Source organism: Mauremys mutica, chromosome 20, assembly GCF_020497125.1.
Source record: "Mauremys mutica isolate MM-2020 ecotype Southern chromosome 20, ASM2049712v1, whole genome shotgun sequence".
Classification (NCBI taxonomy): Eukaryota; Metazoa; Chordata; order Testudines; family Geoemydidae; genus Mauremys; species Mauremys mutica.
Genome location: NC_059091.1, coordinates 6,887,884 through 6,915,514, shown reverse-complemented (window position 1 = coordinate 6,915,514; position 27,631 = coordinate 6,887,884). Strand labels below are relative to the sequence as shown.

The 27,631-nt window shown below is 52.0% G+C and overlaps 1 protein-coding gene across 1 annotated transcript; it reads left to right on the top strand.

The window, feature by feature from the left end:
• Nucleotides 1-22,036, top strand: SP7 (Sp7 transcription factor). The gene is made up of 2 exons (XM_044995363.1): nt 1-84; nt 20,120-22,036. The coding sequence occupies exons 1-2, from the start codon at nt 64-66 to the stop codon at nt 21,395-21,397; spliced, it is 1,299 nt and encodes a 432-aa protein (XP_044851298.1). The 5' UTR covers nt 1-63; the 3' UTR covers nt 21,398-22,036.
• The last annotated feature ends 5,595 nt before the right edge of the window (nt 22,037-27,631 follow it).

The following is a 27,631-nucleotide window of genomic DNA, read 5'->3' as shown; positions in this document are numbered from 1 at the left end:
GTTCCCTCTCCCTGTCTCTCCTCCAAATCTGCCGCACTCGCCCCAGGCTGGGACACACAAGAGATGGCATCTCCAGCGCTCGAGGTAATCTCCCCACTGCATGCTCTCAGGGGCCTTAGAGAGCCCTGACTTAGCAGCGATTGGGTTTTCTCAAGCCAGGTGGAAGCTAAACCCCAAGGAGCTGAAAAAAGTAAGAAGCTCTTTTTTTCTCCCCTTCTTTCTTTCTTTGCATTTTCTTTTTATTTTGGGGTGGGGTTTTTTTCCCCCTAAAATCAAATCCATTGTGAAGCTGTAAGGACTGGGTGCCAGGGGTGCTGGGCAGCCGAGCTTAAGAGGGGGTGAAATCTACCAAGAGGAAGGAGCAGCGACAGAGATCAAGGATGTTTCCTCTCAACTCTGGAGTGGGAGCGCCTGGGTGCTGATTGTGGGTGCCCTGGATTTCAGTGGCATCTGTGTTTAGTTTGTGTGTGTGTGTGTGTGTGTGTGTGTGTATAGACTTCTGCAAAACCGACCCAGGACTGTGCCCCATCTAGCAGGGTCTGGTTTTTAAATCTGAAGGGGTGTTTTCCTTGTTTAGATGAAAGGCAAAACTTGGAATCAAGTTAAAGAGAAAACTTTTTCTAGCCTCTCCACCCTTCACAAGCAGCGATTGCAAAGGTTGGGAAAGATTCAGAAACCCAACTGCCCGGCTGCTATAGTCACAAATATTTAGGTTTCGGTTGAGGACAAACTCCCAGTTCAGGGCTATTTTCAGATTTTATTGGCTACAGAAATTTCACCGGCCAGAGTTGCTATTTAAAGGGTTGTTTTTAAGATTTTTTTTTTTTTAGAAGAAAGAAAAATCCTTTTTCATGATCCTACGTGATCGTGCAGCGAAAAAAGTGTCTGACAATCTTATTTTTTAAGGAGGGGGATCGGGTAGGTTTCGAAGTCGGCTTTTTTGTTTTTTGAAGAAGGGGGAAGAAGATAACGAGGGGGGTTTTAATTAAAAGGAAAGGAAATAATGGTCGGAGATGGAAAATAAAAGCGGCCCGAAGCTTGAACGTTTCAAAAAACCCACAACCCAGCAAGTCGTTTGAAGCTGAAATTTCAGCAGTGGTGAGAGATTCAAAGCTGGCGATAGGTGTGTTAATAAGGTCATGTTCCACATTAAAACTCCCCAGCGCCCCGCTAACCCCCCTTCCATTCTCCGCTTGGCAGCCTGGGAAAACAAGAAGAAAGTGGGGGGAATGGATCTTGTTAAAGCAATGGTGCTTTCAGCTTCCTGGAACCCAGCTCCTGGCATCGGGCGCTTGGCACTGCAGGCAGCTGGCTGAGCTAAGAGTAGGATTCAGTCGGGTCTTTTAAGGCCCTGAGGGCCCTCAGCTGGCAAGGCACGTGGGCTGGTTTAAATCAGAGTCGATCTGTTGAGGGCAATGGGGCAAACCCTCCCCAACGGGTGTATATCGTCCGTCGCTCCCTTGGAGTCAGTGGGGCCAGACTCCCAGTTGGCATCATTCCATCGGCGTCGATGTCTCTGTGCAGAGCGATGCCGATGGACTCCCCCCCCCACCACCCCCGGGGATGTGGCCATGCAGAGGCCCGGCACCGTATGAGAGGGTGCTCACAGCTTCCCAGGATTGGGCCCATGGCGCGTGGACGGGACTGTCACAAACCCAGCTATGGTCTCTCCCAAGAGGCTAGCTGGAGGTGGCCGGGGGTCTTCCCAGCTAGTGGCCTAGAGACAAATGTCTTTGCCCAGATGGCCACTGTTTCCAAGGAGATATAAGCGGCCCAGTTTCCCTCTGTGCCTGATCCCTGCAGTGCCGCTCGCCCTTAGCTGCCTCGGCTTTGCTGCAAGTTGAGGGGACTTGGGGACAGTGATGAAAGGTATTTAGGTGCCTAACCCCCAAGGAATCTGGCCTTTGGTCTCTAAGCTTGGCCCATTGCTGGGGGTTGCCACGCTCCTGAGTCTTCTGCCTGATGTTTTGCTGACACTGGTCTGTTCTGTCTGTGGTCAGTCCCGTGTCTGTCCGCCGGGGGCTGGTTAACCTGGCTGCTCCCTGCTCTGTCTCACAAGGGTTTGTACATGTTTCCTATGGAGAGGAGGGATTCAATCAGGATGGACTCACCTGGGCAAGAGGGGGAGGAAACGGTCGACCAAAGGGGCTGCCTCTAATTTGGCCCAGTCAATTCCTACCCCCCCCCCCCGTCCCCTCCCAGTGTCAGTTCCATCATCCCTCCCTCTTCCCCCCAGTCAAAACAGCCCTGGGCTGAGGAAAGTTACAGCTGGAAAAAAACAAGAGCCGCCTTCCCCTGCCATGGCATGTGCTGGTCCCCTAGCCCGACTCGGCTGCCGTCCATGCATGGGGAGCCAGGGTGGGCAGGGGAAGGGGGTGCACAAGAAAGGTTCGCGCCCAGATCCTGGCACAGGTGGGCTTGGGATTGCAGCTCTGCAGTGGGTGTCCCGTTGGGCAGTAGGAGCCAGGACTCCTGGGTTCTATTCGGGGAGGGAGTTGAGTGGTTAGAGCAGGGGCCTGGGTTCCCCTGGGTTCTGTTCCGGCACTGGGAGGGAATTGAATGGTTAGACTGGGATGCCTGCGTTCTATTCCTTGAGGGTGATCAAGCCAGGGGAGTGAGACTTCAAGGAGGGAGAATTGCCTAGTGCTTAGTGGACGGGGCTAGGTTCCGCCATTGACCTGCTGGGTGACCTTGGGCAGATCCCGTCCTCTCCCCCTGCCTCCATTTACCCACCTGTAGAACACAGTTAATCACCCTTTCGCTCCTCCCCGCAGTGCCCGGCGGGGAGGCTAAACAAGCCCTGTAAAAGGCAGAGGCACCGCGGGCACGCATAGCATTGCAGCCAGCCTCGCCGAGGCGTGCCGCGCCGCGCCGGGAGGGAGCGGAGCATGTGCATGCCAGGGGCCGAGACGTGGCGTCGCCACTTGAGGCCGGTCCCACCTGGGCCAGCTGCACGTTGGATGCTGATGGAGCAGATCTGTATGTGCGCTGGGGGGAGGGTGGAACTGTCCCTTCTAGGAACACAGCTCGAACCATCCGAGTTTCCAGGTGGGGGGTAAATCTGCTCACGTTTTAGGGTGCAGGGAGTAATTTCGAGCAAGTCGGACCAGTTAAAGAAATTCCTTATCCCTCGTATTCGGGCCAAGCTCCTTTGGGCACAGCTGCAGCAGCCCTGCACCAGGTTATGGCGCGAAGCGCCTCGGCATGAAGACCAGCCTCCCGAACAAAGTCCACCGGGGCTCCCAGCATGCACCGGGGTTCCCCTTAGCATCTCTTTGCTTCGGTGGTTTCGAAGGGCTTTCCCAGGGTCCCTCATGCAGATGCCCGACGGGCGGAGTCAGCGGCAGAGTCCAGAATAGAATCAGGGCTCGGGGGGATTAATTCATTCTAGCTGCACCATCCCGGGTGCAGCCGTTGGTTCAGGGGTGCCGAATAGCCCCTGGGCAAGGCAGTAATGAATGCGAATCCAAGCGTTCTGGCTCCCCATCCCCTGCCCTAATTCCCAGCGCCAGGAATAGAACACAGGCGTCCTGACCCCGGATTTTCTGCCTTCCCCAAAGGACTGGAGGCTGTGAAGGGTGGAAGGAGAGGCCAGAGGGAGAACCCATTAAGGATTTTTTTTTTTCCAGGAAGGGAAGGACATCAAAGCTGCCCTCTGTCCCCACCCCCCTGCCGCCCTCCTCCCCGCACTACTAGCAAGCAGGATAGTGGTTTCCTAGTGGTGGGTCCTTGGATCACCTTTGTCCACCCCCTAGATTTCGCATATCTCGCTCGCTGGATTTCATGCCGCTTGTTCTTGCTGGGCCGGCCGGCTTTATTTAATTCTCAGGAAGGCATTGGTGGGTGCAATCCGGTGGCGCGGAGCTGAGAGATCAGGTTTCCATCACAGAGCTCGTCCGGACTAGGGAGCGTTGCACCTGCGGAAGGACAGCGGTGGCGTCACACTGACGCAAACCCCAGATGTGGAGCACACGGGTCTGCCTACCTGGCCTCCGCTGTGCCTGAGCCCCAGAGGACGTGGATCTGTTACAGCTCCTAGCTGTGCAGGCTGGAGCTTTAGCTCAAGCTGTAGGAGGGTGGGCTCGGGAGGTCTCTGGGGTCTGCCATCACGACTGCATAGGTGCATCGGCGTTACTGCAGTTTACATGTTTGCGCTGTTGCAGTGTATCCGCATCGGCGTGTGCAACACTTTCTCCCCAGGGCCAGGGCCTTGCAGGGCTGCCCAGAGGATTCAGGGGGCCTGGGGCAAAGTAATTTTGGGGGCCCCTTCCATAAAAAAAAGTTGCAATACTATATTCTCGTGGGGGCCTCTGCGGGGCCTGGGGCAAATTGCCTCCCTGGCCCCCCCCCCGGGCCCTGGGCCTTAGCTCTGCCCGCAGAGATCGATTCCAGCTGTGACTCCAGGAAAAGCCCAGGGAGCTGCTAAGGATTTGCGCACGGGCGGGTGATCAGGGGCAGAAATTTGGCCTGAATGATTTCTCTCTCCCAACACTGGAAGGGGAACCATCTCTCTGTGATGGCTGAGCTGGCCGAGTCGGCGGGCAGAGAGAGGGTCCTTCATTGACGTGGGCAGCAGAGCCCTGTGCTGGGGCCGCCACAGCCTTTCCGACGTCAGCGTTTCCATTACTGTCCATGCTGCACCCCAGAGATAGGGCTAGAACCCAGGAGTTCAGGTCCCCTGCTGTAACCACAACTCTTTCCCGGAGCTGGAATAAAACCCCAGAATCCCACCCCCCCTGCCAGAGCCTTCTTTCCATCAGAACCCAATTTAATTCCCAAACCACCTCCCTCCAAACCAATTAATCCATCCCTGTCCCCCAATTTCATTCTGGGAATAAAATACATAACCCCCCCCAACAAAGAACCCAGTTTGAATTCTTAAGAGAAACATACGGACTCCCCCACAACAGGCAGCTTTTAAAGCACACAGCCCCCCTCCCCCATTCATGACTTCAAAACCCAGCTTTCAGCCAATGCCCCAAAAATCATATTTAACGAACACTCCCCCAAATGCCCCACTTCCATTCTTGAAAACACGCTCCCCCTAAAAGCCAACTTCATTCTTCAAAAGCAGACACCCCCCCCCACGCCCCATTTAATTATTTTTAACGCTCTCCCTTCTCCGCCAACCCACCCCTTTATAAGCCCTAGGTCGGGGTTCTCAAACTGGGGGTCGGGACCCCTCAGGGGGTCGCGAGGTTATTACATGGGGGGGTCGCGAGCTGTCGGCCTCCACCCCGAACCCTGCTTCACCTCCAGCATTTATAATGGTGTGAAATATATAAAAAGGTGTTTTTAATATATAAGGTGGGGGGTCACCCTCAGAGGTTTGCTTTGTGAAAGGGGTCACCAGTACAAAAGTCTGAGAACCCCTGTCCTGGGTCATGCCACAACCCCCCCCCCCCCCCACACACACACAACCCAAAACCAGTTCATTTGTTCTCGCTCACGCGCCCAGCCCAGGGTGTGGTGGGGTGAGGAGGCACCAGGGGATTAATTGTTCTCCTCCCCTGGTGTAAATCAGAACGGAAGTGGATGGAATTACAGCCATTTGAAATGAGTGTAAATGGGATTACGATCAGGCCCTAGCACATTTCTTGCTGATGCGACAATGCACATAGAGCCCTATCCGGCTCCGATTTAAGCCAATGGCAAAGCGCCGATAGGCCGAGTCTCATTTACACTAGTGCCCCCTTTGCACCAGGGTGGCTGTTTAAAGAGACCCTAGTGTAAAATGAGAACCCCGCTGTTGCGATTTTACCATGAGTCTCGCGAGCTGTGGTTTTTTCGGGAAGTCCCAGAACTGGGAGTCACGGGGTGAGGCCAGAACATCTGGTCTCATTGTTTTAGACAAGGAAATAAGTCACTCTCGTAATTGTGAGGAAAAGCTTGAGATGCGACTGACCAGAGTGTAACCCGAAATGCTCAGAACCCAGAAAAACAACAATACAGGTAGACACAGGGGCGGCTCTAGGCCCCAGCACCCCAAGCGCGTGCTTGGGGCGGCATGCCGCAGGGGGCGCTCTGCCAGTCGCTGGGAGGATGGCAGGCAGGCAGCCTTCGGCGGCGTGCCTGCTGAGGATCCGCTGGTTCTGTGGCTCCGGTGGACCTCCCACAGGCGTGCCTGCGAAGGGTCTGCTGGTCCTGCGGGAGGTCCACCGGAGCCGTGGGACCAGCGGACCCTCTGCAGGCACGCCTGCGGGAGGTCCACCGGAGCCGCGTGACCGGCGACCGGCAGAGCGTCCCCCGCAGCATGCCGCCGTGCTTGGGACAGCGAAATGTCTAGAGCCGCCCCTGGGTAGACAGTGAGGGCCACAGCGCTGGATGTTGTATGGATTTATTCCGGGCATCTAAAGGGTTATGACTGATGCGGTGCACCAGGTTAATCACAGGTTAGCCGCCAGTCCAGAGCTGGCAAAGTCCCTTCCTGATCTCACATCTGATCTTCGGGGCATTATGTGCGAGGAGTTTGTCTCCAAGGCAGGCTATCTCACCAAAAAGTGCCAGCTGGCGATGACATGGTGACTTCAGTCTGCCCGACGCTCGTTCTCAGTAATACATCCCTATTACTGATGTAATCAAAGCGTTTTACCAGAATTTACCAACATTTATTATTTAATTGTAAAAGCTTATGAGTTTTTTAAGCCAATCTCAGGCATTTTTTCAAAGCTTGACTGATGGTTTTTGAACCCTCCAAGTTGGTGATGCTAGAATCAGGCCTATTATAGTTTCATGGGAGCCAGGTTGGATCCTTATTCTTGGCCCTAAAGACGTGTAAAATGGGCTAGATCTTGAGCGGTCGGATCTTGAAGTCTTTAAATCATGATTCGAGAATGTCAGTAACGCAGCCGGAGGTGCTGAGTCTGTTACAGGAGTGGATGGGTGAGGTTCTGTGGCCTGCAACGTGCAGGTCAGACTAGATGATCAGGACAGTCCCTTCTGGCCTTAAAGTCTCTGAGTCTAAGGGCCTCGTAGGTGCCCATAGAAACTGTTTCACAAATAAGCCGAAATACGCGAGGATCCATCCAAAGGCAGGCGGGGGCTCTGCCAGTTCCTTACGTAAAAATAAGAAGAGAAAGAATTCAGAACCAACAAAAATCAGCCTGGAGAAGCCTCAGAAGCTCGGGGCCAATGGGACTTACCCAGAGCTCTCGGGGCAGATGCAAGCCTGCAAAGGGTTTGTAACCCTAGTTCATATTGCTAGGGTAATCAGGACAGGCTGGTTCCCTTCAAAGGCCTTTGTCCAGCCTAGTTTTCAAGCAGGACCGAACTTAGGGAAAATGGCGCCCTGGGTGAACTTGTATTTTGGATCCTCTGGCCCCCACTGCCTCCCCTGGCTTGCCCCCCCAATCACTCCTGGCTCCCTGGGTTCTCCACCTCCCCACCCCCATCGCTCCTGGCCCCCTCTGTCTCCCTCAATCCCCCACCCATTGCTCCAGCCCCTGCTGCCTGCCCATCCATCCCCCCAGCACCCCTGGGCTCCGCTGCCTCCTTGGGATCCTCTCAGGTTTCCCCCCAATTTCCCCTGGCCCCTGCTGCCTCCTTGGGATACTCCCAATTCCCTCCCCCATCCCCGCTGTCTCTCTGGTCTCCCCACCCATCCCCCCAGCCCCTGCTGCCTCCCCGTCCATCCCTCCATCCCCCCTGGCCTCCGCTGCTTCCCTGGGCTGCCCACCCACCCGCATTGCCCCTGGGCCTCGCTGCCTCCCACACCCCCATTGCCCCGAGCTCCCGTCCACGGCTTCATACCCCAGGCCTGCCACGCTTCACGCCTCTTGAGCACAGCGCCCTGGGCGGTCGCCCACTCGTAAGGCTGGCCCCGGCTAGAAGGGACCATTCTGATCAACTAGTTAAATCTCTTGCCTAACACAGCCCAGAGAAACTGACACCTAGTGAGTCCTGCAGGAAGCTCATGGCTTGTAGCGGAGCTAGAATGCTAGAATGCAGTTTGGATGCAGAATCCATCCCTTGGTAAGTTGTTCCAATAGTTAATTGCCGTTCCTGTCAAAAAATTTGCACCTTATTTCTCAGCGGATTATGTTTAGTAGCCCCTGGATCTCATTCGCTTTGCTCTGCTGGGTTAAAAAGCTCTCTGCCGTCTGGCGCCTTCTCTTGAAATGTCTCGATTCAAGCTGGGCAAAAATCCCCCACAGATTCAGTTCGACTGAAACATTTTGTGAATTTATGTCGATTTCTGCAAATGGTTTTGGTCAGAAAAACTGTCTCTAAAAACAATTCAGAAAAAGTCGGAACCTTTTGTTTCTAAGCTTTCGACAGGAAACCTCAGACTTTTTGGTTCAATATTAGGTTGACTATGAATTTTTTTTTAGTTGAAAAAGGGTGGGGGGAGTTCAAAACCAAAATGAAACATCGTTTTTGGGGTCGGGGACAAGGTTTCGTTCGACCCGGAATGAAATTTTTTGCAACTTTCCGATTTGCTAAAAAGTTTGAAAATTTGGGTCAATGAAATTAATTCATAGAATCATAGACTATCAGGGTTGGAAGGGACCTCAGGAGGTCATCTAGTCCAACCCCCTGCTCAAAGCAGGCCCAATCCCCAATTCCCTCCTCTCCCACCCGATTTTTCAGAATTGCTGAGAACCAAAAAATCCATTGTTCGCCCATCTCTAGACCCAAATGATGGTGCTTCCACTACCTCCATTGAGAAAAGATTCCCCAGCTGAACAGACTCAATCATCAGAAAGAATTTCCTGATATTCAGCCTAAAGGTTCCCCTTTGTAATATTCTCCCGTTACTCCTCCTGTGGCTACAGCCCCTTGCAATGCACCCATTCGGGGCTTTCCTTAGATGTGGGTGGCGGGTTTTCGTTCTAACAACTCCAGCCAGACCAACTGGCTGCAAATAAAAGCACTGGGCAACGCCTGGGGAGCAAAGGGATTATCACTCGCAAGTGCTGGGGTGGGGAGGGAGCGAATAAGTGTGAGTCAAATTTGAGGAACGATTCAATGCTTGCTGGCTGCGTGCGCAGGGCAGGGGGCAAGCGCAAGGATAGAAGCCAGGCTACCTGGGTTCTGTTCCTAACATTGCTGTTGAATGGCTGTGTAACCTGGTCATTGCCTGCTCTCTGCCTCAGTTTCCCTATCTGTGAAACAAGAATAATAGGGGGGGGGGAGGTTCAAATGGTTCATGCTGCTGTTGGCCAAATTCATTGCATGCCCCAGGGGGCTTCTCCATTCCCCCACAAGTCCCTTGTGTGTCATCCAGTAGCTCCCTGAAACTCCCCTTCCCACAGGCCTGGGGTGACCAGACGTCCCATTTTTATAGGGACGGTCCCGTTTTTGGGGAGTTTCTCTTATATAGGTGCCTGTTACCCCCCATCCCCGGCCCGTTTTTTCACAGTTGTTATGTGGTCACCCTACAGAGGCGAGGGGCTCTGTGTGTAACCCCCCCTTCCCTCCCATGCCAGGATCTCTGTGTGCTCCCCCAGTTCTTTCTTTCTTTCTTTCTTTCTTTCTTTCTTTCTTTCTTTCTTTCTCTGGAGGTCAGCATTTTAAGCTCAATTGGGAAATAGACAGAGCTGAAAGGAGGGGTGTTGCTGTCATGCTGGAAGGGGTTAATTTCTGAAATCAGCCAGTTCCTTGATCTATAGAGAATTAAAGGCGGGGGATGCTGGTGGCTTTGCCCACCTGATGCCACGGGCCCCACCCCGTGCCTCTTTTGTTGTCTCCAAATTTCCCCCAATTCAGTAGGGTTCTGCCCATGGACGCCTGGAATATTCCCTGAAATTTGGGGAATGGGCAGGCTGCGGCCATCAGAAGCTATCGCATTGCAGACCGACAAGCAGAGAAACGCCATCCAGCTGCATGGAAGGGCCATAAGCCAGCGATATTTACGCAGAGCTCGGACCCGGCTCAAAGGGCGCTAGGGACAGTAATGGCGTAATGAGAAGTCAGGTGATGACGAAGGAACAATTCCTGCTCTAGCCGTTATCTCTTAATAGCCTGTTAGTGCTGAGATATGGCGCTGGATGTGGTATAAACCCCTCAGCGGAGAGCCGGAGCCTGCATCTCAAAGGCCATATCTACATGCCCGACGTCTGCCGGCATAACTGTGTCAGGCACAGGTGTGAAATTGTGTGCCCCGAACGATACAGCTGGGCTGGCAGAAACCCCATGTGCAGACGCAGTTGCTCTGACAGAGCTGTGCTTTATTGCTCTCGCTTGCTTCGGCTCACGGACCAGGGGGAGGAAGTTCTACCCGTGAGATTGCAGCTTTGCTGGTATAAACTGTGTCCACACTAGGAGCAGTGTTCCTGTAAGAGCAGAGGCCTGACCTTAGTTATAGGCTAGGTTAGATGACAGGCTGGGGTAGCCGGAAGGCACAGGGGGTGGGTTTAGGGTGGATTTGACGGTTTCCAGGAGACACTGTGTCCTAGGGGCAAGGGGCACTGGCCTAGCTGGATTTTATTCTTGGTTCTGGCATTAAACTTGGGCAAGTCACCGCCGCGCTCTGTGCCTCAGTTTCCCCTCCTGCCGTTGTCTGTTTAGAATGTGAGCTGGGTTAGGGATTGTCTCTCACTGTGTGTCTGTGCAGCGCCTGGCACCATGGGACCCTGATCTCAGCTGGGGCAGGGCCTGTCTCTCCCTGTGTGTCTGTGCAGCGCCTGGCACCATGGGACCCTGATCTCAGCTGGGGCAGGGACCGTCTCTCCCTGTGTGTCTGTGCAGCGCCTGGCACAACGGGGCTCTGATCTCAGCTGGGGCAGGGCCTGTCTTGTGTGTCTGTGCAGCGCCCAGCACCATGGGGGCCCGATCTCAGTTGGGGCAGGGACCGTCTCTCGCTGTGTGTCTGTGCAGTGCCCAGCACCTTCGGGGCCCGATCTCAGCTGGGGCAGGGACCGTCTCTCTCTGTGTGCCTGCGCAGCGCCCGGCACCATCGGACTCTGATGTGGGCTGAAGCCTCTATGCTACTGAAATACAAATAACGATGATAATCATTCTGATTTGGTCACAGTTCACATCCGGCTCACGCTTGTGCCTGGAGCTAGTTTTCCATAAACGCTCAGCAGCTCCCATTGAGGATTCTCTGTCCTGGTAGCCCTAGAGATCGGTCTCCTCTGGCTTCAGCCCAGCTAGCGGCTCCCTCAGCTGCTGGTACCAACTGGCTGCCGATACCTTGCTGGTCTCCTGGTTTCGTGTTGTCCCTGACAGCGGCCGGCATGGGGGCGGGTAGTTGGGCTGGGACCCTTGGCCTGGACTGATGCAAGCCGTGGGTCTATCTCAGCCACGGCCCAGCATATTCTGTTCCCTCTACCTGCCCCCACCACAGTGTTTCCTCAGACTCTGAGGCGGCAGCAACCCTGGGGTCTGGCACGTCCCACGGAGCAGCCCGGCCGCATCTGAGTCCCTGGGTGTTTTGTGTGAATAGCTGAGGCTCTGGTCTGGATGTTTCCATCTGGCCATGCCTGTTGCCAGCCAGTAGTGGGGAGGGGAAGGGGGGGGATCTCAGACAGCTCCCTGTCCTCTCGCCTTGCCCGAGGGGCAGCACGACGTGGTGTCGACAGCCAGACACCCCGGGCCAGCTCCTTGGACTGCATTGCTCCACAGTGCCTGGCACTGCCATGCTGTGGTTGCATCGGAAAGCCAGCAGGACCCTCCCAGGCTGCTGAAAGAGACACTCTCAGGCCGGATTTGGCTTGACGTTAGGTGCTGCTGGGAAGGGGCGAGTTCCTTTAATGCCCAGTCAAAAATGTTCCCCTGGAATCTATGTCACAACGGCCAACGGCAAATCCCCGTTGTCCTGGCAGCGGGTCGCCACTCAGGTACTGCAGCAGTGAGTTGGCATGGAATGGAAGCATGCTGGAAACTCATGCCCCAGTCTGCCCCTCGAATCAAAGCCCCGAGACCACAATGAGGGGCATTGCTATGAGATTTATCCAGCCTGTCTACGCTACATGGACAATCCACTCTAAGCAACCACTGTCCTGTCCCAGCACACCTGGGGATGGATCCTCTGGGGGGCAGGCTCCTCTTGGCTGGTTTCCATGCCCTGAGAGAGCTCTAGGGGCTTGTCTATGTGTAGCATCGCTCCAGTTTAATTTAAGGTGTGATATGACAGTGATTGAATGAAATCAGAGCCACGTTTATTTCAGTTTAAACCAGACTCACTGTGGTTTAGTTTAAGTCCGTTAGGAACAGGTTTAAGTGAAACCAAAATAAGATGCTCTTAATCTGAAATAAGATCGTCCACGCAGGATTTTGCACTGGTTTAACTGAACCAGTTTAATGAATCTGGTACAACACATACTATGTGTAGACAAGTCCGGGACATTACAAAACTGGTTGACTGATCAGCTGAAACTGACTAACTGCAATGGATTGGAAACAAAGTGACAGATGAAACTTAGATCGATTTTTTTTTCATGGATTCATAGATGAAGGACCACTGTGATCATCTAGTGGATCCTCCTGTATAACACAGGCCAGAGGACTTCCCTGAAATAATTCCTGTCTGAACGAGAGCATATATTTTAGAAAAACATCCAGTCTTGATTTTAAAGCCATCTATTTGCATCAATGCAAACTGCTAGTATAGACACACTTAATTCGGTTTTCCCCTTGCATCAGTTGACTCAGCCTAAATCAAAGCTAAACTGATTTACGTGAGTGTGTGTGTCTGCATTAGGCATTTGCATTGCCTTAACTAAATTGGCTCTTCGTTAAGTTTGTGCAGCTTTTTTAGTATGCAAGGCCTGTGTCTTGTTATGTCTGGAAAGTGAGTAGCAGATTGTGGGTGACACCAGAATCCTAATAAAAATAGTCTTAGCTCAGGGAAATAATCATAATAATTTTTTTTAAAAGCCACAAATAGTGAAAAATAAAGTGCTTAAAAATATGATTCCTGAGCTGACAACTTTCCTGTAATAACAGACAAATCTAAGGCAATTCTTGGGAACAGAAGAGCCAGAACTCAGACTCTTCTGCTCCAAAAGCGCTACTACCTGCGTTCAAGGAGAATCTCCAGCAGTTTGCAGTAGAGGGTTTAGGACACATAGCTGAGCAGTTGTGATTCTCTCCAGCAGAGGGCAGTGGCACATGTACAAAACTAGGCAAAACTATTACAAACATCTCCAGAGTCTTTCAGCTCTTCCTCACCCGCAATAAAAATCAGCAGTGGGGCTGGTGGGGTGGGGGTGGGGGAATAGATGTGATGTTGAAGAAGGAAATGCCAGTTTTTACACTCCAAATTCCGACGACAATCTAGATAGATGCTAAGCATGCGGGTCAAAGCCTCTGAGTGATGAGCTGGAAATACGCTCTGTTTTTTTACGCATTGCATGTCGGAATTGGCAAAGCCCCAAGCTCCCAGAGCAGCAGATTAAAAACATAAAGGGAGCAAATAAAGAGGAAGTCATTTAAGGAAGGGAAAGAGAAGGATTTAAAATGCCACAACGTAATTCAATTAAAAGGCCATAAAAAAAAAAAAGAGAGAGAGAAAGAGAGGGAGGCAAGATTGGAAACAGGAGGCGCTCGGAAGCCGTGAGCTTCTGCGTGGAGAGGATCAGCCATTCGGAGAAGCAAACTAATGAGACAAGCAAGGGGGGGAAGCCAAGGGGCTGACGGCAGGGATTCAGTGCAGCAAAGCTGGATTTATAGTCTTGCTTCTGCATGTTGGGAAGGACGAGAGTTTTACTGAATGAGTTTTAACGATTCCAACAGAGTCTCTGTCCCTCCCCCAAATCGGCACTGGGCCCCAATTCAGGAAACCACTTAAGCACACGACGGGACATTTTATCATGAGTCTGGTAGTGCCTGGCGTTTAAGTTCAAGCCCTAGCTCCCGGAGTCATGGGGCAGCGCGAGAATCTCACTAAGAACATAAGAAAGGTCATACCGGGTCAGACCAATGGACCATCTAGCCCAGTGATGCTTCAGAGGGAATTAACAGAACAGGGCAATTATCGAGTGATCCACCCCCTATTGTCCAGTCCCAGCTTCCAGCAGTCAGAGGCTTAGGGACGCCTGGAGCATGGGGCAGCGTCCCTGACCATCTGGCTAATAGCCACAGAGGTGGCTAGCCCTTGTGGTTGCAGAGCAAAGCTGAAAAAAGGTGGCCGTCCCACCAAACCCTCTCCCAGAGAGCCAATAAAAAGAACATCAATCAGACTTCTTTTTGCCTAAATATGATGATCTTTGAGGGCCCGACTCAGGAGTTTTTTGAACGCTGGATTAGTTAAGCATGTGCTTAAATGCTTTCCTGAATCGGGGCCTGAGTTCTCAAGCCTCCAGCCCTGCGCTAGGCTAGGTCACACCACATGGGCTTAGAAGAAGGGTGGTTTTGTGACTAAGCTGGAACTCGAGAGTAGAGGCCTCTCAGGCCTAATTTTTAAGCCCAGCCTGGGCTCAAACCCACCCAACCCAACCCTGACGTGCCCACCGGCTGCCCCACCTTGCTGGGTTGTGTGTGTTACGGAGCGAGAGAAGCTGGGACTCCCGGCACGTTCACTCTGCAGCACACGCAGCACAGCGAGGTGGCAGTAGCCGGCAGAGTGGGGCACACAGCTGCCACCGTGCTCACTCCGCAGGCAGCAGGAGGAGAGCTGATCCGAGCCCCAGAAGGTTCAGTTGTTCGCCCGCGCTTGTGGTCAGGTCCCATCCAGGTCGGGTTGCAGGGCTCGACTCAAGAGACCTAGGTTCAGTACCAGGCTCTGGCACAGACTGTGTGTGACCTTGGGCAAGTTACTTAGACTTTCTGGCCCAGATCCTCAAAGGTATTCAGACACCTAACACCCACAATGGGTGTGTGCCTCAGTTCCCCACCTGTAAAATGGGCATAATAATCCTGCCTTTCTCTGTCTCACCCATGATTGAGCGCAAGGCCCTGTTGTGCAAGGTATGTACATGTAGCATGATGCGGCCTTGATCTCCACTGAAAATCTCTAGGTGCTACTTTAATGCAAAGAACAACATGAGGAAAATTCCCCAGATTTCATGCAGGTTGCAGCCTTTCTGTGACAGTGCAGCTTTTTGACATGCATGGCAATGTTGAGTCCTGCAGCAAGGTGCCACACAGATCCATCAGGAGCAACCAGATGCTTTAAGGGTAAAGTGATGTATCTTTAGATTGGGGGGAGGGGGGAATGCAACAAGAAAAGTTAAAGAGTAAAGTCGCTTGGAGAGAACACTGTGTGTGTAGCTCCTCTATGACAGGCTGCAGCAATGGTGAGAACAAAATGGCTGAACAAGCAGCCAGAATTCTCTCCTCAGACTATTTACTTTTTTCTCGTTAGATTCTGTTAATGACAAGAAAGGTAGAAATTAGGGCTGGTCAAAATATCCTATTGAAACTGTTTTAAGATAGAAAATTGGGGTTTTGATTAAACAAACATTTTCACTAAAAGTGTCTGGTTTCTGCAGAGATTTTCAACTGTTCATTGAAAAAAATACCCAACCCCCAAAATTTATATTTGGAAGCGATGTAATGGTGCCTTATGGAAGTTGTAGTTTGGGTGCTTCGTGCCATCAACAGCAAGACAACATCTCCCATGTTACACCATAACTATGCAGCACCCATGATGCATCGCGGCAGCTCAGCAAGAGGGAGAGCATGGTGTATCATGGGAGATGTAGTCCAGCCAGGGAGCCCAACCCAGAGGGTAGAAGGCATCGAAACTACAACTCCCATGAGGCACCACGGCAACATTTCTGAATAGCAATATTTGGGTTTTGGATGAAAACTTTTGAATTTTTATTTTTCACCCACAAGGTTGAAATTTTCCACGAAACCCTCCATTTTCCAGCCAACCCTAGTAGAAACATAAAGGGACAGGGCACAGAAACCAAAAAGCACTTGAGTTCCAGAGCAGGCCACTATATTGGAGTCAGACATACAACTGGCAATGAAATCCTCCCAGACCATGAGGGGTGGCAGGTGGGATTGTATGTTACCATATGTCATGGGAAAGGTAATTTTCCTTGCGGTTGCAGTAGCTTTGGATTTCACCTCTGGCCGCAGTGCTATAAGCAGTGGTTTGCGAAATATCTGGAACAAAAATGCAATGCTTCTTGAATTTCAAGTCTTTTCACATTTCGTTCTGAACTCCAGAATGGGGACCGTTTCCATGGCAAATTTTGGTCAGGTGCATTAATTTTTCCAGTTAAAAAAAAACCAACATAAAGAACTCATCTTCTCTCACAGCCCCATCCCCCATGCAAAATGCATTGCCACCTGTTATTATTTATTATTTGTTATATCATAGCATCTGGGAACCCCAGCCACGGACCAGGACACCCTTGTGCTCGGAGCTGTACAAACACCAGACAAAAAGTCCCTCTCCCAAAGAGCTTCCAAGGCAAGCTATAAGACACATGGTTTTATAAATGTGAAAATAGCCCTTTTCCAAAAAAAGTCACACATGTTGCAGGGGTGTGAAATTGCACACAGTAGTGAACACTCCAAAATGGTGCATGGTGCACTTATGAGTACTGGGGGGAGGGATAGCTCAGTGGTTTGAGTATTGGTCTCCTAAACCCACAGTTGTGTAGTTCAGTCCTTGATGGGACCACTTAAGGATCTGGGGCGAAATCAGTAGTTGGTCCTGCTAGTGAACACAGGGGGCTGGGCTTAATAACCTTTCAGAGTCCCTTTCAATTCTATGAGATAGGATATTTCCATATATTATTAGTGACCCTTCCATGAGTACTGTGTAAACCAAACCACACATCCCTTCTGATTCAGATTACACATGAGACATCCAAGAGCGTTCCTGACTGGAGGTGGCCATGAAGACTGATTCTGACAAGACTTAAGAACTTTTCGAACTCCAGGCATGGGAATAACCCTGCTGATGGCTTAAAATTAATTCTTTGCGTGGTCAGAGCACATCGCTTTCTGTAAGTCTGAGATGTTACTCTAATGTCCTGCCCAGATTCCAATTTTGGGGTCAGATCCTCAGGTCAATATTAATAATAATCCTATTTAATTTATCATTTACATAGCAACGCCTGTTGTGATAGCTGCTTAGCTAGCTCCTGCCTTAACTTCCACCTGCAGTTTCAAATGGACACAGTATTTTTCATTTCCTGCCCCAAATCATCACAAATGTTTCTGCCTGTAGGTAAACAGCTGGCACATCCCACCCCAGAGGTGGCTGCATTTTAATGGGAGGTGGGTAAAGTCAGCCATAGGTATACACACACACTAGTTAGGCAGCAGTAAAGTGGGTCAAGTGATTTGGAATCTTTTGGGAGTCAAAGACACGATAGAAACTCAACATACATTGGCTAGAATGTTATTCCTTTACAAGGATAACGTCAGTCCGTAGAACTTGCTAATGGCTGAAATGGGGCTTGGACAGAGGCCTGAGGCTACGCGCGTGCTGGGAGATTGGCTGGGTAAGGCCACAGGAGTGAAACGACAGCTCTGGTTTGTTTACTAACTTCTGAGCTATCTCAGGATCAGGACTGGAGTAAGCAGCGATTTGTACCAGCAGCGCTGTGTGTCTAGCGTGGTGCCAGGTTTGGAAGAGCAGAGGGGAGAAGAAAGCCAGGACTAAGGAGCATGTGTGCAGAAGGCCCCATAGCAGACCATGGGGCATCAGCAGAGCTGTGCACAGGGAGGGTAATCCAGGGCTGGAACAGCAGAGGGGCTGCGTTCCAGACTGGAGGCAGAACCACAGCCTCTCGTGCTGCTGCTCAGATCAGCTCCTTTGGCCGAGCCCCTCTCTGCGAGAAGCAGTGTTTTAAGATCAGAAGGACCGCGCCACCCAGAGCGAGAACAGGGGCTGGATGCGAGGCGCGGTGATGCCAATTAGTCAAGCTCCTCGGTGAGACCCAGATCTGAAGAAACTGACAAGCAGACCCGCCCCATTCAGTTAGGCTCCAGTTCCCAATTAACTCCTAGTCATCCTGCCACAATCTCTAGACCAGATTTCCAAGACATCTCAGCTCCCATTTAGACACCAAAGATCTCAGCCGCTCAGGTGCAAATTGAGGGCTGAGATCTATGGGAAATCTGGTCCTGATTGTGGAGTCACACCTCTTAGATTGATACCTCTGGTGAGCCCTTGAATATCTGACCCCACATCCAGTGGCTACATGAGAAGAAGAGAAAAACTGGTGGGAGTCTTCCAAGTTCCACCCCCACATCTCTCAGAACTATTATTCAGAGAGTTCACACCTCACCCAGCTATTGTTTCAGGCTCTCTGCAGATTCAGGCAGACGTCACTGTGTCAGTTACACATGGTAACTGCACTGAAAAGGTGAGATTCTTGAGAGCAGGAAGGCAATTTGGGATAGCTACGAGTATGCTGTATTGCCACGTACCCGCCCAATCCGAGCCCTGTCCACATCTCACTTCTTCTGTTTTCACTAGCGCTGATTGGGAAGGTTTTTTCATCAGAAAATGTTGATTTGTCAAAACCAAATCTGCTCACGGGAAAGGATTGATTATGACAAATCTTCCAAATCGAAAAAAAAAATTGAAAAAAGAAGCATTGACATTTTTTAAAAGAAAAGTTTTGCTTTTCAGTTCGAAACAACTTTTCATTTCAAAATTTTGGTGCATTTATACTTTTTAAAAAAGTAAAAGGTTAATCAAAGGTCAAAATCAACCTGCAATGTTTCCAACTTACCAAAATGAAATGTTTCAGTTGGCCTGATCTGAAATTTTTTCAGGTTATTGTTTTGCAAAAAATGTTTGAGATTTCAACTTTTCATCCTGGTTCAGAGCGGGAAAACATTTGGAAATCTCAGAAACTCTCGTGACATGGGAAAACCTGCCTGGCTCTAGTTCTCAGTCCCTCTACTCAGTTAGCATTTGCCTCCTGTCCCACATTCTCCTTATGGCATTGGTGTGAGAACGTTTTGCTCCTACTGCTTGGAGAAGTCCCCTTGTGTCTCTCCTCATCACAGACTCTCCTTGGTTTCTACCTCTTCATTGTTTCTCTTCCTCTGTTGGATTGTGCTTTAGTCAAATGCAAGTTATTGTGCTCAATACAAAGGTGACTGGGTGAAATTCTCTGGCCTGTGACATACAGGAGGTTGGAGATGATCTAATGATGCATGTTGGCCTTAAAATGTATGAATCTATGAGTCACACTATATATTTTTTAAGGTTGGGATTTTCAAAGGAGAGTAAGGGATTTAGATGTATCTGAGATTTCTACCTAGTCACATGACTCCAGGAGCTGGGACTTTAGGATAAACAGCAATTATCTTGTGATTTGTGATTAAAATCATGAGAGTTGCTCAATTCCTGTTGAAATTGCTTAGCTCAATTCCCATTGAAAACCCTGTCGTCTTTGTGAGCTGCTAAGATGCATCATGGGAATCCCATGACCGCTGTGCAGCATGGGAAGTTAGTTCAGCTGAGGAGCCCAATACATAGAGGGGAGAATGGGGGCATCAGACATCCGAATTACAACTCCCACAAGGCACCATTTTGGGAAATAGGGGAGAGTCCAATTACTATGAAATAACGAAGCCAGTTGGGAATTTTCCATTGAAATGTATCTTTGACAGAAAATGTGGTTTCTGCAAAATGGAAATTTGTGTGGGAAAATGTTGACTTAGCCATTTTTAAAAAATCTGTTGGAAAAATCAAAAGAAAATGTTTAGTTTGGGGTCAGTTTGACATTAATCTGCATCTGCCCGAACCACTGCGGTGCCTTCTGGGTGCCTCGTGCCCTCATTCTCCCCCTTGGGCAAGGCTTGCGGGCTGAACTACATCTCCCATGATGCACCGCAATCTTCCCTCTGGCTGGCCTTGGTGCATCATGGGACTCCCATGACCTCAAGGCATCGTGGGAGACGTAGTGTCTCTGTGGAGGGCAGTTCATAACAGAGAATGGGGGCAGGAGTCACCGAACTACAACTCCCACGTGGCACCGCAGTGGCTCAGGTGAATTCAGATCTTGGGGATGTGGGGTGATTCTCTGTTGTTCTCAGTGGAGTGGGGGAGAGTCTCCATTGTTCCCAGTGGGAGCTTATCTCTATCGTGCTGCATTTGTATTGCCCCATGTCCTGGCCCCCATGATATCAGCCTGGCCCTGTACAAACCCAGCTGCTGAAGGCCTCACTGAGTCCCTGCCAACGCGCGTGATCAGCCGGTCCTGTCTTCCTTTGCTGATGCTTTGCCCTCCTTTCTCCCTCCCTGCAGGAAGAAGCTCGCTATGGCTCCAGCCCCCTGGCTATGCTAACAGCCACCTGCAATAAATTTGGAGGCTCCAGCCCAATCCGGGATTCGGCCACGCCCGGGAAAGTGGGGAACCCTTTGGGGAAGAAGCTGTACCAGCTGGGAGCCGAGCAGTCCAGCCCCAGGCTCCGCAGCTCCGAGGCCATGGGAGATTCCTACACGGCCGCCTTCCCCAGTGGGAACGGGCTGATGTCCCCCTCGGCCAGCCCGCAAGCCTCCACCACCTACGGCAACGACTACAGCCCCTTCTCTCACTCCTTTCCAGCTTCCTCCGGCTCTCAGGACCCCTCGTCCCTCCTAGTGTCCAAGGGCCACCCCTCGGCCGAGTGCCTTCCCAGCGTCTACACCTCCTTGGATATGGCGCACCCTTACGGCTCCTGGTACAAAGCCGGGATCCATCCAGGAATCTCCAGCAGCTCCAGCAATGCCACAGCCTCCTGGTGGGACGTGCACTCCAATACCAACTGGCTGAGTGCCCAGCCCCAGTCGGACGGCCTCCAGGGCTCCCTTCAGCCTGTGCCGGCCCAGACATCCCTGAGCCCTCAGCTGCCAAGCTACGGCTCCGACTTCACCACCTTGAACCCTGCCTCATACCCGGCCGTGGGCATCACCTCCTCCTCTCACCTCCTCCCTTCCGGCCAACACATGCTGTCCCAGGAGATGTACAAGCCCAAGCCTGTGGCCAACAACTCCCTGATGGAAGGTGGGATCGGACTGAAGGCCCCGCGTGGCGGCACCTTCAGCAGCACCACCGGCCGCTCGACGTGCGATTGCCCCAACTGCCAGGAGCTGGAGCGGCTTGGGGCCTCAGCCGCCAGCCTGCGGAAGAAGCCCATCCACAGCTGCCACATCCCAGGCTGCGGGAAGGTCTACGGCAAGGCCTCCCACCTCAAGGCCCACCTGCGGTGGCACACGGGTGAGCGCCCCTTCGTCTGCAACTGGCTCTTCTGTGGCAAGCGCTTCACCCGCTCAGACGAGCTGGAGCGTCACGTCCGCACCCACACCCGGGAGAAGAAGTTCACCTGCCTGCTCTGCAACAAGAGGTTCACCCGCAGCGACCACCTCAGCAAGCACCAGAAGACCCACACCGAGATGGGGGCGGCCAAGCCCGCCGAGGGCGAAGCCGAGAGGGAGGAGACGGCCACTGGCGGTGGCTCTCCAGGCGCGGCCTTGCAGGACGGGCTCGCCAACGACGACAAAGACACCACCAGCCCTGAGCAAAGCAGCTTGTTGGAGATCTAAGCTGGGGTGGAGCTTCTCCTCCAGCCTCCTCGTCTTCCTCCTCCTGTTTAGTTCCCCCTCTCGCTGAGATAATTTATTTCCTGGGGGGAAGTGGCGGCTCAGATGCAGACACCTATTGGGTTCTTGGACAGGATTCTCTTGGAACCCTTGCTCTCTGCTCCACCCAGCCATGGGAGAGTTAAATGACCGTGATGCAAAGTCACATGGAGCAGGGGCTGGGATTTGAACCTAGTCCCCAGGTCATGTTGTTTTCTTTGCCGTGAATAGGCCTACTGAGCCTTTTGTCCTACCTGGCCGGGATGGCTCACAAAGCCACTGGCACCGTCTTCCTGAGGAGTTACTCAAGCTTGACCACGGTGTGTGTGGGAGGAATCATCTCCCACTTGGGGCAACCCAGTGAGGGCCTGATCCTGGGCGCTGGGAACCTGATCCTGTAAAGCCGATGGAACTACTCATGAGTTTGGTGTTCGGCGGGTGCATGGATGGATTGGGGCCCTGGAACTCAGCCCCCACCAGGATCTGGCCCTAAATGGTGCATCAGAACCTTTGCCCTCAGGTCAGAGGGGGCAGGGGAGGATACAAATAACCCATGTCGTCCTCCACCCACTTTACAAAGGAGGGGCACCAGTCACCCTGCGGAGATACCAAGAGGAGCTTCCACCTTCCCCTGCCCCCTTCCCCCAGTGTATTTAATCTAGAAATGTAAGAATTATATTTATGTCTTAAGTTATGATGATGAGTTAAGGGAGCGGGGTGGGGGGGTTTTCAAGAGACCTTTGTGTTTAAAACACAGGAGGGGGTCGTCTTTTAACGCGGGGCTCCCTGTTAATCGGTCGTCTCTCTTGACAGGGCCTCTGTGATAAAGTTGACCTGCATTTAGCCTTGGGCTCGTTTTGGTTTTTGCTTCTTTATGATGGAGGGAAAATACAACCACCCTGAACATTCCCCCCTTCCCCCTCTTAAAAACCTTTTTTTAAAAAAAATTCTCCTTAGTTTTTTACCTTATTAATATCAGGAGTTTTAAAAATAGCTCAGGGACAGATTTCCAGTTCTTCAGCACGCACAATCCGGGCCAGGTTAACAAAGGAGCTCAGCACCCATACAGGGATAGGCACATAAGTAAAGTCCTCAGCACCCAACCTGCCCCATACGTTTAGGTGCCTAAATAAGAACTGAGCTCTTTTGTAAATTTCAATCATAAAGTCTGATCTTCCGTGGTGTTATGTTTTTGCTAGGTGACCTTTGGGAGGTCTCAGGGACGTGTACTGTGAGCAGGAATAACTTAAAGGGGTGGTTTATTAACAAAGAATTCCTTTCTCCAGAATGTTAGTTAGGCATCAGAGTCAAACAGGTGCTGACAAAGACGAGAGTTTTCACAGTCTGGCTAAAAAAAATCCCTACCTGTTTAATTGCTCAGCTCTTGTGATGTCACTGTTTCACTAGATCCCCGGTCACCATGGCCTAGACAGGACCTGAATTAGGGATGTAGGACTGAAACGGACCTCCCAGGTCATCAAGTCCAGTCCCCTATTTTCACAGGCAACCCTGGCAGATAATCCCCTTCATACACGTATTAAGCACCATCTTAAAACTAGTTAGGGTGTTTGCTCCCACTGCCTCGCCTGACAACTCCAGACTGTAAACACGTTAGGACAGGGATTAGCTTTTGCTTTGTAGCTGGGCAGCGCCCTGCACAATGGGGCTGCAGTTCTGCCTGGGCCTATGGGTGCTACCTCATACCAGTAATAGTAATGATGATGCTGATGATTTTTTTTTTAATGTAAAAAACAAGCAGAAAACATTTCTTCTTCTTTTTTTTTTTAAAGCTTTTCTGGCATCATCCATCATAAAGGGGCAGGAGCCCATTTTTCCCCCTTGCAGGTCCCCCTAAAGGAAGGGGACGTCTCTGTGTGCTAATGGAGGAGGCGTTTAATTAACGAGCATCGCTTCATTTGAAGGGGGTTCTCTGGCAAAAGCCTGGGGGACTCTCAACAGGGATTGCTTCGTCATTGGGGCTCGCAGGTAGTGGGGAGGGCTCCATATGTGTGACTTGTTAATTGGGGAGCGGTGTGAGACGTGCATCTGTCTTCCTATCCCCCCAGGAAACATGGGAGCCAGAGGGAACCAGCCATTCGGGTTCGGGGGATGAAAATGATGTGCCCCTTTTCAGCCAAGTGACACTCACCACGCCCACGTATGCACACTTGCTCAGACACACACTTACGCACACACTTATGTGCTTGTGTGCGCGCACAAAAACACACACACAGGGTCAGGGACGGGGTGGAGGGCAGCAGGTAGCTGACAGAAGTATTCAGCTGAACACTCCGAGCATCTATTAATTCTCTCCATGTAGAGTAACATGGTGGACCAAAGACTTAGCTGGTGTCAGTTGCAGTAGCTTCCCTGATTTCAACCCCCTTCAACTTTTAACACTCTTCCCCCACGCCTGCCCCCAAGCAAAAAAATATATGGGGCAAAAATCAGCTTTGCTCTAAGTGTAACCGACTGGGGAGGGTATATCACAGATGCGCAGCCGCGCCCACTCCACAGAGTTCGTTACAGCCCCAGCTAGGGATGCGGATGCTTTTCGGTCCCCAGTTCTATCCCGGGTGCCTACGCCCAAGGTGGGAGCCTTCACATAAGCAGATGTCGGCATCAGAGGGAACTACACGGTGTCTTTAAACCTCACCCCTCACCTCCCGCAACGCTCCTCACCGCCGTCTGATATTGAATTGTTTGGATTTTGGTTTTGTTGGTTTTAATTTAAGTAATAAAAGATGAGCTACGCTGGACCCTCGCGAACGTGACTTTGTTAAAAGAGCCAGCGTCTCTGGCGGGTGGGGAAGAGCGAGCTAGAGAAGACCGTGTCCGAAATGAGCGTCTAGGATTCATTAGCCAATAATCAGGCGGGTCCCGTTGTGTGGGGAGCTGTACAAACACAGGGAGGGACAGACTCGGTTCTGGAGACAAGGCAGACAAAAAGACGGATGGGGGAAGAAAGGAAGTAATTCCAATTTAACAGGTGGGGATCTGAGGCCCAGATGCTCAAAGGCATGTAAGCACCTAAGTCTCATGGGCACACAAGGAGTCTGTAGTAGAGGTGGGAGTTGAACCTATGTCTCCTGACTCCCGCTCCAGTGCCTTATCCATATCTTTGAGGCTAGAGAGGGTGCGCTAGGATGGTGTATCTCACGAAGCTGGGAGGGGGTGGGGCGCATGTGTGGGATGGGTCACGAGGCATTCAAAATCTCCCTGCAATCTAGGAGAGAGAAGGTGGGTGAGATAATCTCTTTTACTGGACCGACTTCTGTCGGTGAGAGAGACGCGCTTTCGAGTTCCACTGAGCTGCAAAATGCAACAGAAAGCGAAGAAAACCTCGCTCTCCTATTCCCCTGCCCTTAAAGGTCACGTGTCCTCTGCCTCTCAAACACACAGCGGCGTCACTGACACATTTTTCACAGTCAACATAAGGGCTGTTTGTGAACCTTTTTTAGTTTGACTAAAGGTGCTGCCCTGCTGGGAAGCTTCGCTCCAGGGCAGCCGAGTGGGACTCGGCGGACCGTGCCTCCATTCCCAGCTCTGCCACTGATCCTGGGCCATCACTTCATGATAGTGCCTAGCTCTCATCCAGCGCTCGGCACTTCAGATCCCAAAGTTTTTTTGTGCTGGTGCCATTTTACAGATGGGGAAACTGAGGCAGGGGGCTAGACATGACTTGTAAGCTCACCCAGCAGGCTATTGGTGGAAGTAAGACTAGAACCCAGGTCTTCTGAGTCCCAGTGTAGTGCACTATCCAGTAGACCATGCTGCCTCTATTTTCCCTTTCTCTAACATGGGGCTAATATTTTCCTCCTTCACAAAGGGCTGTGAAATGCATGAGACTCTCAGATACTACAGTGACAAGGTTCACGTAGGCACCTAGATAGATCCCCCAGGCCGCCCGTCCTCTCCTTTGCCGGCTAGCAATATTTCAGCACAGTCCATGTGCTCCCTAATGGCCCCGTAGCACAGGCTGCAATGAGAAACAAGACTCATGGATTTTAAGGGCAGAAGGATTCATTAAGTCCTCTAGTCTGACCTCCTAACACAGGGGTTCTCAAACTGGGGGTCGGGACCCCTCAGGGGGTCGCAAAGTTATTACATGAGGGATCGCAAGCTGTCAGCCTCCACCCCAAACCCTGCTTGGCCTCCAGCATTTATAATGGTGCTAAATATATAAAAAAGTGTTTTAATGTATACGGGGGGGGGTCGCACTCAGAGGCTTGCTGAAAAGGGGTCACCAGTACAAAAGTCTGAGAACCCCTGTCCTAACACCAGCCAGAGAATTTCTCTCACTTCCTCCTGTACTGAGCCATTAACGTGGCTCTGACTAAGGATCTTCCAGAAAGACATCCAGGCAGGACCTCCCACCTCACCCCCACAGGGCACCAGGCAGGTAAATAAACAAACCAAACAAACAGAATATTTTCCTCCCCCCACCCCTGAAATCACCGAGAGGAAAAGTCACCCTCTGCAAGAAGGAAAGTAAGGAATGGGGAGACTATAGAATTATGATAGAATCATAGAAGATCAGGGTTGGAAGACACCCCAGGAGGTATCTAGTCCAACCCCCTGCTCAAAGCAGGACCAACCGCAACTAAATCATCCCAGCCAGGGCTTTGTCAAGCCGGCCCTTAAAAACCTCTAAGGATGGAATGAGAGCAAAAGGGAGGTGAGAAAGAGGGAGGAGACGGAGGACAGCGAGAGACCTGCCACCCATGAGATGTTAACCGCTCTGAATTTGCTGAGTGGCTCCCTGGTAGTGCAGGAAGCTGGGGTGTCTGCATGGCAGCAGGCAGCCAAGAACCCGGCTAAAGCCAAAGCGGTGAAGCCCAGGGCGGCCAAGGCGAAGCCGCCGAAACCCAAAACAGTGAAGGTTAAGAGGGCCGTGCCTAAGAAGAAGTGAAATGATGGGAGATACTTACCAGTTCCTGTGGAGCCCAGCTGCAGGCCTGATTAGGCACCACACGGTACCTAAATTGTTAGATGCCCTGCTGCCCGGCGTCTGGGTCTGAGTCGGGGGGGAAGGGTACGTGCTGGGGGTAACACCAGCCCCTAATGGGGCTGGGCTCCTACATCCACAGGGAGCTGAAATTTGCATGGGCTAAAAGCAAACCCAGGCAAGACCTTTGGAGCTAGGTCAGAGCTGCTAGGGGTGTGTAGATATGGGGATTCTGGGGTCCCCAATGCCCTCAGCTAGTCGTCTTCTGACTTTAGTAACCCCTGGAGCCCACAGCCAAGCTCAGGCCCCATTGTGCCAGGTGCTGCACAGACACAGAGTGAGACAGTCCCCGCCCTAAAGAACTCGCAGTCTGAATAGACAAGGAGTGGGGAGGGGAAACTGAGTCACGAGGCGGGGACGTGACTTGCCCGAGGTCACCAAGCAGGTCAGTAGCAGAGCCAGAAATACAACCCGCATGTCCAGAGCCAGCCAGTAGTTTACCCACTAGCCCACAGTGCCCCCTAGCTTGTGGGGCTGCTCTGTACACCATAGATCTTGCCACACGCTAGACCGCTATGTATTCCACTCCAGGCCCAGCTGTCCCACACTATCTCACCCATGAGGTGGGTGCCAAACTGCCTTTTCGTGCCTCAGTTTCCCCTCCCACCCCTTGTCTATTCAGACTGTGAGCTTTTGGGGGCAGGGACTGTCTCTTGCTCTGTGTCCGTGCAGCACCTGGCACAATGGGCCCCTGACATGAGATGGGTGTCAAACCCTGATGGGACGAGCCGGGCACCTCAGGCCCAGTGGAGTGCACAGCTGACGGACCTGGAAAACGAGGCAGGGCGCAGCTCAAGGGCAAAGGCCCTTCCGCCTCCCCTGTGCCAGGGTCTTCCTGTGGCATTGCTGGGTCTCCTCCATGCCAAGCTCTGCCTGCTGGTGAACTTGAGGTGGAGTGGAGCCGGCTCCAGAGGTCAGCGAGAGGCCAAGCGGGCGTGGTGATGGGGCGGGCGAAGGGAGGGAATCGCCCCCCACCCTCCCCAGGACTGCAGTAACCATCACAAAGCCCCCGAGCTGTTGTTAGGGAAATCATCACCAGCGAAGCTCCCAGCCCCCGCGGAACAAAAGGGCTTCTGTGCAGCCCACAAGTGCACAATGGGGCTTTGTAGGGAGACGGGCTCCCGTCGGCAGGGACGGCGATTACCGCCAACACTGCGGCCACGCCAGACGGCCCTGGCGTTAACTCCTTG

What these genes read in the sequence shown, in the direction of transcription:
- SP7 (XM_044995363.1), top strand. Translation starts at nt 64, where the DNA reads ATGGCATCTCCAGCGCTCGAG. An exon ending in TGGCATCTCCAGCGCTCGAG is followed by an intron (nt 85 to 20,119) that starts GTAATCTCCCCA and finishes CCCTCCCTGCAG; the next exon opens with GAAGAAGCTCGCTATGGCTC.